Source organism: Mobula birostris, chromosome 15 (genome assembly GCF_030028105.1).
Source record: "Mobula birostris isolate sMobBir1 chromosome 15, sMobBir1.hap1, whole genome shotgun sequence".
Lineage (NCBI taxonomy): Eukaryota > Metazoa > Chordata > Chondrichthyes > Myliobatiformes > Myliobatidae > Mobula > Mobula birostris.
In genome coordinates this window covers 11,473,102-11,487,419 of record NC_092384.1, presented here as the reverse complement: position 1 = coordinate 11,487,419, position 14,318 = coordinate 11,473,102, and the positions used below count along the sequence as shown (strand labels likewise).

Here is a 14,318-nt window from a genome sequence, read left to right as displayed (position 1 = left end):
GTCAGTATCCCGCTCCCGTCTCACTCCAGTGCCCCTCACCGTCTCTGTGATGTGTCTGTATCCTCCCGTCTCACTCCAGCACCCCTCACCGTTTCTGTGACGTATCCCCACGTCTCACTCCAGCACCCCTCACCGTTTCTGTGATGCATCTGTATTCTTCCGTCTCACTCCAGCGCCCCTCACCGTTACTGTGATGTATCTGTATCCCCCCGTCTCACTGCAGAGCCCCTCACCGTTTCTGTGATGTATCCCCCGTCTCACTCCAGCACCGCTCACCGTTTCTGTGATGTATCCGTATAACCTTGTCTCACTCCATCACCCCTCACCGTTACTGTGATGTGTCTGTATCCCGCCCCCGTCTCACTCCAGTGCCCCTCACTGTTTCTGTGATGTGTCTGTATCCTCCCGTCTCACTCCAGCACCCCTCACCGTTCCTGTGATGTATCCCCCCGTCTCACTCAGGCACCCCTCACCGTGTCTGTGATGTATCTCTATCCCCCGGAATCACTCCAGTGCCCCTCACCGTTTCTGTGATGTATCTGTATCCCCCCGTCTCACTCCAGCACCCCTCACTGTTTCTGTGATGTATCTGTATCCCCCCGTCTCACTCCAGCGCCCCTCACCGTTTCTGTGATGTATCTGTATCCCCCCGTCTCACTCCAGCACCCCCACCGTTTCTGTGATGTAGCTCTGTATCCCCCGGTCTCACTCCAGTAACCCTCACCATTTCTGTGATGTATCTGTATCGCCCCGTCTCACTCCAGCGTCCCTCACCGTTTCTGTGATGTATCTGTATTCCCCCGTCTCACTCCAGCACCCCTCACCATTTCTGTGATGTATCTGTATCCCGTCTCACTCCAGCGCCCCTCACCGTTTCTGTGATGTATCTGTATCCCCCGTTTCACTGCAGCAGCCCTCACCGTTTCTGTGATGTATCTGTATCCCCCCGTCTCACTGCAGCAGCCCTCACCGTTTCTATGATGTATCTGTATCCCCCCGTCTCCCTACAGCACCTCTCACCATTTCTGTGATGTATCCCCCCGTCTCACTCCAGCACCCCTCACCGTTTCTGTGATATATCTGTATCCCCCCGTCACACTCCAGCGCCCCTCACCGTCTCTGTGATGTATCTGTATCCCCCCCGTCTCAGTCCAGCACCCCTCACCGTTTCTGTGATGTATCTATATCCCCGCCTTGTCTCATTCCAGCACACCTCACCATTTCTGTGATGTATCTGTATTCCATCTCACTCCAGCGCCCCTCACCGTTTCTGTGATGTATCTGTATCCCCCCGTCTCACTCCAGCAACCCTCACCGTTTCTGTGATGTATCTGTATCCCCGTCTCACTCCAGCACCCCTCACCGTTTCTGTGATGTATCTGTATCCCCCCATCTCACTCCAGCAACCCTCACAGTTTCTGTGATGTATCCCAGCGTCTCACTCCAGCACCCCTCACCGTTTCTGTGATGTATACCCCCCGTCTCACTGGAGGAGCCCTCACCGTTTCTCTGATGTATCTGTATCCCCCCCACCGTCTCACTCCAGTGCCCCTCACCGTTTCTGTGATGTATCTGTATCCCCACGTCTCACTCCAGCAACCCTCACCATCTCTGTGATATATCCGTATCCCCCCGTCTCACTCCAGCGCCCCTCACCGTTTCTCTCATCTATCTGTATCCCCCCATCTGAAACCAGCACCCAGCACCGTTTCTGTGATGTATCCCCTGTCTCTCTCCAGCACCCCTCACCGTTTCTGTGATGTATCGCCCCGTCTCACTCCAGCACCCCTCACAGTTTCTGTGATGTATCTGCATCCCCCCCGTCTCACTCCAGCGCCCCTCACTGTTTCTGTGATGTATCTGTATCCCCCCGTCTCACTCCAGCGCCCCTCACCTTTTCTGTGCTGTATCTGTATCCCCCCCAGTCTCACTCCAGCACCCCTCAGCGTTTCTGTGATGTATCTGTCTCCTCCCGTCTCACTCCAGCACCCCTCACCGTTTCAGTGATGTATCTGTATCCCGTCTCACTCCAGCGCACCTCACCGTCTCTGTGATATATCCATATCCCCGCTTCTCACTCCAGCACCCCTCACCGTTTCTGTGATGTATCCCCCCGTCTCACTCCAGCACCCCTCACCGTGTCTGTGATGTATCTCTATCCCCCAGAATCACTCCAGCAGCCCTCACCATTTCTGTGATGTATCTGTATGCCCTCGTCTCACTCCAGCACCCCTCACTGTTTCTGTGATGTATCTGTATCCCCCCGTCTCACTCCAGCGCCCCTCACCATTTCTGTGATGTATCTGTATCCCCCGTCTCACTCCAGCACCCCTCACCGTTTCTGTGATGTATCTGTATCCCCCACGTGGCACTGGAGCACCCCTCACCGTTTCTGTGAAGTATCTGTATCCGCCGGTCTCACTCCAGCGCCCCTCACCGTTTCTGTGATGTATATGTATCCCCTGGTCTCACTCCAGCGCCCCTCACCATTTCTGTGATGTATCTGTATCCCCCCGTCTCACTCCAGCGCCCATCACCGTTTCAGTGATGTATCTTTATCCCTCCCATCTCACTCCAGCGCCCATCACCGTTTCTGTGATGTATCTGTATAACCCCGTCTCACTCCAGCACCCGTCACCGTTTCTGTGATGTATCTGTATCCCCCCCGTTTCACTCCAGAACCACTCACCGTTTCTGTGATGTATCTGTATCCCCCCGACTCACTCCAGCACCCCTCACTGTTTCTGTGATGTATCTGTATCCCCCTGTCTCACTCCAGCACCCCTCACCGTTTCTGTGATGTATCTGTATCCCCGTCTCACTCCAGCACCCCTCACCGTTTCTGTGATGTTTCTGTATCCCCCCGTCTCACTCCAGCACCCCTCACTGTTTCTGTGATGTATCTGTATCCCGTCTCACTCCAGCACCCCTCACCGTTTCTGTGATGTATCTGTATCCCCCCATCTCACTCCAGCAACCCTCACAGTTTCTGTGATGTATCCCAGCGTCTTACTCCAGCACCCCTCACCGTTTCTCTGATGTATCTGTATCTCCCCCCGTCTCACTCCAGTGCCCCTCACCGTTTCTGTGATGTATCTGTATCCCCACGTCTCACTCCAGCAACCCTCACCATCTCTGTGATATATCCGTATCCCCCCGTCTCACTCCAGCGCCCCTCACCGTTTCTCTCATCTATCTGTATCCCCCAATCTGAAACCAGCACCCAGCACCGTTTCTGTGATGTATCCCCTGTCTCTCTTCAGCACCCCTCACCGTTTCTGTGATGTATCTTTATCCCCCCCCGTCTCACTCCATCACCCCTCACCGTTTCTGTGATGTATCGCCCCGTCTCACTCCAGCACCCCTCACAGTTTCTGTGCTGTATCTGTATCCCCCCCAGTCTCACTCCAGCACCCCTCACCATTTCTGTGATGTATCTGTATCCCGTCTCACTCCAGCGCCTCTCACCGTTTCTGTGATTTATTTGTATCCCCCCGTCTCACACCAGCGCCCCTCACCGTTTCTGTGATGTATCTGTATTCCCCCCGTCTCACTCCAGCGCCCGTCACCATTTCTGTGATGTAGCTGTATCCCCCCGTCTCACTCCAGCGCCCGTCACCGTTTCTGTGATGTATCTGTATCCCGTCTCACTTCAGCATACCTCACCGTTTCTGTGATGTATCTGTATCCCCACGTCTCAGTCCAGCACCCCTCACCGTTCCTGTGATGTATCCCCCCCGTCTCACTCAGGCACCCCTCACCGTGTCTGTGATGTATCTCTATCCCCCGGAATCACTCCAGCGCCCCTCACCGTCTCTGTGATGTATCTGTATCCCCCCCGTCTCACTCCAGCGCCCCTCACCGTCACTGTGATGTATCTGTATCTCCCCGTCTCACTCCAGCACCCCTCACCGTTTCTGTGATGTATCCCCCCGTCTCACTCCAGCACCCCTCACCGTTTCTGTGATGTATCTGTATTCTTCCGTCTCACTCCAGCGCCCCTCACCGTTACTGTGATGTATCTGTATTCCCCCGTCTCACTACAGAGCCCCTCACCGTTTCTGTGATGTATCCCCCGTCTCACTCCAGCACCGCTCACCGTTTCTGTGATGTATCCGTATAACCTTGTCTCACTCCATCACCCCTCACCGTTACTGTGATGTGTCTGTATCCCGCCCCCGTCTCACTCCAGTGCCCCTCACCGTTTCTGTGACGTATCCCCACATCTCACTCCAGCACCCCTCACCGTTTCTGTGATGTATCTATATCTCCCCGTCTCACTCCAGCACCCCTCACCGTTTCTGTGACGTATCCGCACATCTCACTCCAGCACCCCTCACCGTTTCTGTGATGTATCTGTATCCCCCCGTCTCACTCCAGCGCCCCTCACCGTTTCTGTGATGTATCTGTATCCCGTCTCACTCCAGCGCCTCTCACCGTTTCTGTGATGTATCCGTATCCCCCCGTCTCACTCCACCACCCCTCACCGTTACTGTGATGTATCTCTATCCACCCGTCTCACTCCAGCGCCCCTCACCGTTTCTGTGATGTATATGTATCCCCTCCATCACACTCCCGCGCCCTTCACCGTTTCTGTGATGTATCTGTATCCGACGTCTCACTCCAGCGCCCCTCACCATTTCTGTGATGTATCTGTACCCCCCCGTCTCACTCCAGCGCTCCTCACCGTTTCAGTGATGTATCTTTATCCCTCCCGTCTCACTCCAGCGCCCATCACCGTTTCTGTGATGTATCTGTATAACCCCGTCTCACTCCAGCACCCCTCACCGTTTCTGTGATGTATCTGTATTCCCCCCGTCTCACTCCAGCGCCCGTCACCGTTTCTGTGATGTATCTGTATCCCCCCGTATCACTCCAGCGCCCCTCACCGTTTCTGTGATGTATCCCCCCGTCTCACTCCAGCACCCCTCACAGTTTCTGTGATGTATCTGTATCCCCCACGTCTCACTGGAGCACCCCTCACCGTTTCTGTGATGTATCTGTATAACCCCGTCTCATTCCAGCACCCCTCACCGTTTCTGTGATGTATCTGTATTCCCCCCGTCTCACTCCAGCGCCCGTCACCATTTCTGTGATGTAGCTGTATCCTCCCGTCTCACTCCAGCACCCGTCAACGTTTCTGTGATGTATCTGTATCCCCCGTATCACTCCAGCGCCCCTCACCGTTTCTGTGATGTATCTGTACCCCCTGTCTCACTCCAGCGCCTCTCACCGTTTCTGTGATGTATCTGTATCCCCCCCCTCGTCTCATTCCAGCGCCCCTCACCGTTTCTGTGATGTATCTGTATCCAGTCTCACTCCAGCGCCCCTCACCGTTTCTGTGATGTATCTGTATCCCCCGTCTCACTCCAGCACCCCTCACCGTTTCTGTGATGTATCTGTATCCAGTCTCACTCCAGCGCCCCTCACCATTTCTGTGATGTATCTGTATCCCCCCCATCTCATTCCAGCACCCCTCACTGTTTCTGTGATGTATCTATATCTCCCCGTCTCAGTCCAGCACCCCTCACCGTTCCTGTGATGTATCCCCCCCGTCTCACTCAGGCACCCCTCACCGTGTCTGTGATGTATCTCTATCCCCCGGAATCACTCCAGCGCCCCTCACCGTCTCTGTGATGTATCTGTATCCCCCCCGTCTCACTCCAGCGCCCCTCACTGTCACTGTGATGTATCTGTATCTCCCCGTCTCACTCCAGCACCCCTCACCGTTTCTGTGATGTATCCCCCCGTCTCACTCCAGCACCCCTCACCGTTTCTGTGATGTATCTGTATTCTTCCGTCTCACTCCAGCGCCCCTCACCGTTACTGTGATGTATCTGTATTCCCCCGTATCACTACAGAGCCCCTCACCGTTTCTGTGATGTATCCCCCGTCTCACTCCAGCACCGCTCACCGTTTCTGTGATGTATCCGTATAACCTTGTCTCACTCCATCACCCCTCACCGTTACTGTGATGTGTCTGTATCCCGCCCCCGTCTCACTCCAGTGCCCCTCACCGTTTCTGTGACGTATCCCCACATCTCACTCCAGCACCCCTCACCGTTTCTGTGATGTATCTATATCTCCCCGTCTCACTCCAGCACCCCTCACCGTTTCTGTGACGTATCCGCACATCTCACTCCAGCACCCCTCACCGTTTCTGTGATGTATCTGTATCCCCCCGTCTCACTCCAGCGCCCCTCACCGTTTCTGTGATGTATCTGTATCCCGTCTCACTCCAGCGCCTCTCACCGTTTCTGTGATGTATCCGTATCCCCCCGTCTCACTCCACCACCCCTCACCGTTACTGTGATGTATCTCTATCCACCCGTCTCACTCCAGCGCCCCTCACCGTTTCTGTGATGTATATGTATCCCCTCCATCACACTCCCGCGCCCTTCACCGTTTCTGTGATGTATCTGTATCCGACGTCTCACTCCAGCGCCCCTCACCATTTCTGTGATGTATCTGTACCCCCCCGTCTCACTCCAGCGCTCCTCACCGTTTCAGTGATGTATCTTTATCCCTCCCGTCTCACTCCAGCGCCCATCACCGTTTCTGTGATGTATCTGTATAACCCCGTCTCACTCCAGCACCCCTCACCGTTTCTGTGATGTATCTGTATTCCCCCCGTCTCACTCCAGCGCCTGTCACCGTTTCTGTGATGTATCTGTATCCCCCCGTATCACTCCAGCGCCCCTCACCGTTTCTGTGATGTATCCCCCCGTCTCACTCCAGCACCCCTCACAGTTTCTGTGATGTATCTGTATCCCCCACGTCTCACTGGAGCACCCCTCACCGTTTCTGTGATGTATCTGTATAACCCCGTCTCATTCCAGCACCCCTCACCGTTTCTGTGATGTATCTGTATTCCCCCCGTCTCACTCCAGCGCCCGTCACCATTTCTGTGATGTAGCTGTATCCTCCCGTCTCACTCCAGCACCCGTCAACGTTTCTGTGATGTATCTGTATCCCCCGTATCACTCCAGCGCCCCTCACCGTTTCTGTGATGTATCTGTACCCCCCGTCTCACTCCAGCGCCTCTCACCGTTTCTGTGATGTATCTGTATCCCCCCCCTCGTCTCATTCCAGCGCCCCTCACCGTTTCTGTGATGTATCTGTATCCAGTCTCACTCCAGCGCCCCTCACCGTTTCTGTGATGTATCTGTATCCCCCGTCTCACTCCAGCACCCCTCACCGTTTCTGTGATGTATCTGTATCCAGTCTCACTCCAGCGCCCCTCACCATTTCTGTGATGTATCTGTATCCCCCCCATCTCATTCCAGCACCCCTCACTGTTTCTGTGATGTATCTTTATCCCCCCCATCTCACCCCAGCGCCCCTTACCGTTTCTGTGATGTATCTGTATCCCCCCCGTATCACTCCAGCGCCCCTCACCGTTTCTGTGATGTATCCCCCCGTCTCACTCCAGCACCCCTCACAGTTTCTGTGATGTATCTGTATCCCCCACGTCTCACTGGAGCACCCCTCACCGTTTCTGTGATGTATCTGTATCCCCCCGTCTCACTACAGAGCCCGTCACTGTATCTCTGATGTATCCCCCTGTCTCAATCAATCACCACTCACCGTTACTGTGATGTGTCTGTATCCCGCCCCCGTCTCACTCCAGTGCCCCTCACCGTTTCTGTGATGTGTCTGTATCCTCCCCCGTCTCACTCCAGCACCCCTCACCGTTTCTGTGACGTATCCCCCCGTCTCACTCCAGCACCCCTCACCGTTTCTGTGATGTATCTGTATCCCGTCTCACTCCAGCACCCGTCACCGTTTCTGTGATGTTGCTGTATCCCCCCGTCTCACTCCAGCACCCGTCACCGTTTCTGTGATATATCTGTATCCCGTCTCACTCCAGCGCCCCCACCGTTTCTGTGATGTATCTGTATCCCGTCTCACTCCAGCGCCACCGTTTCTGTGATGTGTCTGTATCCCCCCGTTTCACTCCAGCGCCCCTCAGCATTTCTGTGATGTATAAGTATCCCTCCGTCTCACTCCATCACCCCTCACCGTTTCTGTGATGTATCTGTATCCCCACGTCTCAGTCAAGCAATCCTCACCGTCTCTGTGATGTATCTGTATCCCCCCGTCTCACTCCAGCGCCCATCACCGTTTCTGTGATGTATCTGTATCCCCCCGTTTCACTCCAGCGCCCCTCACCATTTCTGTGATGTGTCTGTATCCCGTCTCACTCCAGCGCCTCTCACCGTTTCTGTGATGTATCCGTATCCCCCCGTCTCACTCCATCAGCCCTCACCATTTCTGTGATGTATCTGTATCCCCACGTCTCAGTCAAGCAACCCTCACCGTCTCTGTGATGTATCTGTATCCCCCCGTCTCACTACAGAGCCCCTCACCGTATCTCTGATGTATTCCCCTGTCTCAATCAATCACCCCTCACCGTGTCTGTGATGTATCTCTATCCCCCGGAATCACTCCAGCGCCCCTCACCGTCTCTGTGATGTATCTGTTTCCCCCCCGTCTCACTCCAGTGCCGCTCACCGTTTCTGTGATGTATCTGTATCCCCCTGTCTCACTACAGCACCCCTCACCGTTTCTGTGATGTATCTGTATTCTCCCGTCTCACTCCAGCGCCCCTCACCGTTACTGTGATGTCTCTGTATCCCCCCGTCTCACTACAGAGCCGCTCACCGTTTCTGTGACGTATCCCCACGTCTCACTCCAGCACCCCTCACCGTTTCTGTGATGTATCTGTATCCCCCCGTCTCACTCCAGCGCCCGTCACCGTTTCTGTGATGTATCTGTATCCCCCCGTCTCACTCCAGCGCCTCTCACCGTTTCTGTGATGTATCCGTATCCCCCCGTCTCACTCCATCAGCCCTCACCGTTACTGTGACGTATCTGTATACCCCCGTCTCACTCCAGCGCACCTCACCGTTTCTGCGATGTATCTGTATCCCCCCGTCTCACTCCAGCGCCCCTCACCATTTTTGTGATGTATCTGTATCCCCCCGTGTCACTCCAGCACCCCTCACCGTTCCTGTGATGTATCTGTATCCCGTCTCACTTCAGCCCACCTCACCGTTTCTGTGATGTATCTGTATCCCCACGTCTCACTCCAGCACCCCTCACCGTTTCTGTGATGTATCCCCCCGTCTCACTACAGCGCCCCTCACCGTTTCTGTGATGTATCTGTAACCCCCCGTCTCACTCCCGAACACCTCACCATTTCTGTGATGTATCTGTATCCCCCCACTTCTCACTCCCGCACACCTCACCATTTCTGTAACGTATCCGTATCCCCCCCCGTCTCATTCCAGCACGCCTCACTGTTTCTGTGATGTATCTGTATCCCCTCCATCTCACCCCAGCGCCCCTTACCGCTTCTGTGATATATCTGTAGCCCCACGTCTCACTCCAGCAACCCTCACCGTCTCTGTGATATATCCGTATCCCCGCTTCTCACGCCAGCACCCCTCACCGTTTCTGTGATGTATCCCCCCGTCTCACCCCAGCACCCCTCACCGTCTCTGTGATATATCCGTATCCCCGCTTCTCACGCCAGCACCCCTCACCGTTTCTGTGATGTATCCCCCCGTCTCACCCCAGCACCCCTCACCGTGTCTGTGATGTATCTCCATCCCCCAGAATCACTCCAGCACCCCTCACCATTTCTCTGATGTATCTCCATCCCCCAGAATCACTCCAGCACCCCTCACCGTTTCTGTGATGTACCTGTATCCCCCGTCTCACTCCAGCGCCCCTCACCGTTTCTGTGATGTATCTGTTTACCCCCCATCTCACTCCAGCGCCCCTCAGTGTTTCTGTGATGTATCTGTATTCCCCCCGTCTCACTCCAGCACCCCTCACCATTTCTCTGATGTATCTGTATCCCCCCGCCTCACTCCAGCGCCCCTCACCGTTTCTGTGATGTATCTGTTTCCCCGCGTCTCACTCCAGCACCCCTCACCATTTCTGTGATGTATCTGTATCCCCCCCGTCTCACTCCAGCGCCCCTCACTGTTTCTGTGATGTATCTGTATCCCCCCATCTCACTATAGCACCCCTCACCGTTTCTGTGATGTACCTGTATCCCATCTCACTCCAGCACCCCTCACCGTTACTATGATATATCTGCAGCCCCCCGTCTCACTCCAGCACCCCTCACCATTTCTGTGATATATCTGTATCCCCCCATCTCACTCCAGCGCCCGTCACCGTTTCTGTGACGTGTCTGTATCCCAGTCTTACTCCAGCACCCCTCACCGTTTCTGTGATGTATCTGTATCCTCCCGTCTCACTGGAGCACCCCTCACCGTTTCTGTGATGTATCACCCGTCTCACTCCAGCACCCCTCACTGTTTCTGTGATGTATCTGTATCCCCCCGTCTCAATCCAGCACCCGTCACCGTTTCTGTCATGTATCTGTATCCCCCTGTCTAACTCCAGCACCCCTCACCGTTTCTGTGATGTATCTGTATCCCCCACGTCTCACTGCAGCACCCCTCACCGTTTCTGTGATGTATCCCCCCGTCTCACTCCAGCACCCCTCACCGTTTCTGTGACGTATCCCCCCGTCTCACTCCAGCACCCCTCACCGTTTCTGTGATGTATCTGTATCTCGTCTCACTCCAGCGCCCGTCACCGTTTCTGTGATGTAGCTGTATCCCCCCGTCTCAATCCAGCACCCGTCACCGTTTCTGTCATGTATCTGTATCCCCCTGTCTAACTCCAGCACCCCTCACCGTTTCTGTGATGTATCTGTATCCCCCACGTCTCACTGCAGCACCCCTCACCGTTTCTGTGATGTATCCCCCCGTCTCACTCCAGCACCCCTCACCGTTTCTGTGACGTATCCCCCCGTCTCACTCCAGCACCCCTCACCGTTTCTGTGATGTATCCGTATCCCCCCTTTTCACTCCAGCGCCCCTCACCATTTCTGTGATGTATAAGTATCCCTCCGTCTCACTCCATCACTCCTCACCGTCTCTGTGATGTATCTGTATCCCCCCGTCTCACTACAGAGCCCCTCACCGTCTCTGTGATGTATCTGTATCCCCCCGTCTCACTACAGAGCCCCTCACCGTATCTCTGATGTATCCCCCTGTCTTAATCAATCACCCCTCACCGTGTCTGTGATGTATCTCTATCCCCCGGAATCACTCCAGCGCCCCTCACCATCTCTGTGATGTATCTGTTTCACCCCCGTCTCACTCCAGTGCCCCTCACCGTTTCCGTGATGTATCTGTACCCCCCCGTGTCACTCCAGCACCCCTCACCGTTCCTGTGATGTATCTGTATCCCGTCTCACTTCAGCCCACCTCACCGTTTCTGTGATGTATCTGTATCCCCACGTCTCACTCCAGCAACTCTCACCGTCTCTGTGATATATCCGTCTCCCTCCTTCTCACTCCAGCACCCCTCACCGTTTCTGTGATGTATCTCCCGTCTCACTCAGGCACCCCTCACCGTGTCTGTGATGTATCTCTATCCCCTGGAATCACTCCACCACCCCTCACCGTTTCTGTGATGTATCTGTATCCACCCGTCTCACTCCATCGCCCCTCACCGTTTCTGTGATGTATATGTATCCCCCCCGTCTCACTCCAGCGCCCCTCACCGTTTCTGTGATGTATCTGTATCCCCACGTCTCACTCCAGCACCCCTCACCGTCTCTGTGATGTATCTGTATCCCCACGTCTCACTCCAGCACCCCTCACCGTTTCTGTGATGTATCCCCCCGTCTCACTCCAGCACCCCTCACGGTTTCTGTGATGTACCTGTATCCCCCCGTCTCACTCCAGCGCCCCTCACCGTTTCTATGATGTAACTGTATGCCCTCGTCTCACCCCAGCACCCCTCACTGTTTTCTGTGATGTATCTGTATCCCCCCGTCTCACTCCAGCGCCCCTCACCGTTTCTGTGATGTATCTGTATCCCCCCGTCTCACTCCAGCATCCCTCACCATTTCTGTGATGTATCTGTATCCCCCACGTGTCACTGGAGCACCCCTCACCGTTTCTGTGATGTATCTGTATCCCCTCGTCTCACTCCAGCGCCCCTCACCCTTTCTGTGATGTATCTGTATCCCCCCGGCTCACTCCAGTGCCCCTTACCGTTTCTGTGATGTATCTGTATCCCGTCTCACTACAGCACCCCTCACCGTTTCTGTGATGTATCTGTATCCCGTCTCACTCCAGCGCCCCTCACCATTTTTGTGATGTAACGGTATCCCCCTGTGTCACTCTAGCGCCCCTCACCATTTCTGTGATGTATCTGTATCCCGTCTCACTTCAGCCCACCTCACCGTTTCTGTGATGTATCTGTATCCCCCCATCTCACTCCAGCACCCCTCACCGTTTCTGTGATGTAGCTCTGTATCCCGTCCGTGTACTGCAGTGCGAACTGCTCCGGATTATTCTTGTTCCACCTTGACATGACGGACAAAGAAATCGGCATTAGATTTCATCCCCTCGAACCTCACCTACCAGGACGTTGCAGTGAACTGTTTAGTAAAGGCTGGGCGGATTATCAATCATAACTCAAAGTCAGGTTGTTTCCCGACGTGTGTGCGGCCAGTGCGGGTCAGCAGGGAGTATTCAGGATGGGGGAGAGAGTCACAGCCATCTCTCCGAGCAGGTCCTGTCTGGACAGTCTCATTCAGTGCGGAGGCTGCTCAGGGAAATCTGGCTGGGTCAGAGGGCCAGGTGGGGGGGGGGGGTGCGCGAGGTTGATGGGGCATGTTGTTGAGTTGGGATAGTGATGGGACACACACGGAGGAGGGTGTTGAGGTTGATGGGATAGGCAGCTGAGAGTCGGTTGATTGGAGAGGGAGCAGGTAGAATGGTTGATGGGACAGGTGGTTGTGGGTGGGGGTGGCTCATGGGACCGGCGGCAAAGGTAGGGGAGGGAGGAAGTTAATGGGACAGCCAGGGGAGGAGGGGGAGTTTGTCAGGACAGGCGGGAGGAGGCCAGGTTGCTGGGACAGGCGGCGGGGTAAAGTTGATTGGATGGGTGGCAGAGAGTAGGTTAACGAGACAGGCGACAGGGAGGTGGTTGCAGGAAAGAGTTGGGGGAGCTTGGTGGGATAGGTCGCCTGGATTGTTTGGGTGGTTCAGGTGACCAGGGGCACAGGTACAAGCAAAGGTGGCTCCGAATGTTGCTGTCATACACTTTGGTGCTTCCAAAGTGACACGGTGCCATGGTGTTTACTGCCCCAGGCTCAGGTCCGACATCCGGAAAGTGCCTCCCCTCAGAACCAGGAAGGCAAACCAGTGCAGGGGAAGCGTGCTCAATGTGAGCTTGTCGTTGGGGAGTGTTGCACGTCTGGTCATCCGTGTGGTGCTGCTCAGGAAAGCCCAGAGCTGAACAATGGCTCAGTGACCCCCTACCCTGCTCATCGGTATGAGCAAGAGACGGGGTGCAGCCCTCACACTGGTGTTGGTGACAGCGTGGTGGACTGTTGCAATCTGTCAAAGCCACTGCCTCAAAGCTCCAGTGACCCAGGTTCAATCCGAGCTTCGATGCTTTCCATGTGGAGTTTGCACATTCTCTCTGTGACTGTGTAGGTTGCCCCCTATATCCCAAACTCATGCAGGCTGGTGGGTTAATTGGCTGCTGAGAGTTACTCCTCAGGTTTAGGTGATTGCAGGAGAACTGGGGGAGACGATGAGGTACACGAGAGGGAATGGCTCACAGGCAAATAAAGGACTGATGGAAATACTTTGGGAGTATTCCCATCATAGACTCAATGAGCTGAATGGCTGCTTTCAATGTTATAGGAAAAAGAATAGTCAAAGGGACAGAGCATTTCCTCAGCTCTTACTGTAATAGTACACTTCTAAATCTGTCAATCTACTGTTAACATCAGAGATGGGAACTCTGCCAGTGTCATTACTGATTAGCCGCTCGTCTCCAATCACCTACTCAGCGACACCCAGCTCAGATTTCAGCGGAAATACCCAGCTCTGTGTGCTGATTCAAACATGGCTAGTGGAACTAAAATCCAGAGATACAGTGTGAGCAATTTCCTTCAGCATCAAGGAAGTATTTCACTGAAGGGGGGGGAGTTGACTACTGACCTCATGCAGAAGATGGTGTCGTGGTTGTTGGTGGGGTGAGGGGAGCAGTCATTCCCGCCCAGGCCTTCATGGCCAGGGATCCTCAGGGCAGTCCGATCTCCCCAACCATTTTCAGTTGCTTCCTCAACAAGCTCTATTGCATTGCATGGACAGGATTAGGGATGGCCACAGGTGACTGCACTATGCTCAATCCTATCTGCATCAGTGAACGAAGCAGCCCATGCCTGCATGACAACCTTTGGGGCTGATAGGTGGTAAGCAAAG

The 14,318-nt window shown here is 54.7% G+C and overlaps 1 protein-coding gene across 4 annotated transcripts in view; it reads right to left on the bottom strand.

Moving 5' to 3' along the window:
• elmo3 (engulfment and cell motility 3) overlaps positions 1-14,318 on the bottom strand; it is a 160,701-nt gene that overhangs the window by 98,007 nt on the left and 48,376 nt on the right. For all 4 annotated transcript variants that reach the window (XM_072279316.1, XM_072279315.1, XM_072279318.1 and 1 more), the window contains one exon: positions 12,331-12,403. In XM_072279316.1, coding sequence (XP_072135417.1) covers positions 12,331-12,403 — 73 coding nt within the window. The remainder of the gene's footprint in view (positions 1-12,330; positions 12,404-14,318) is intronic.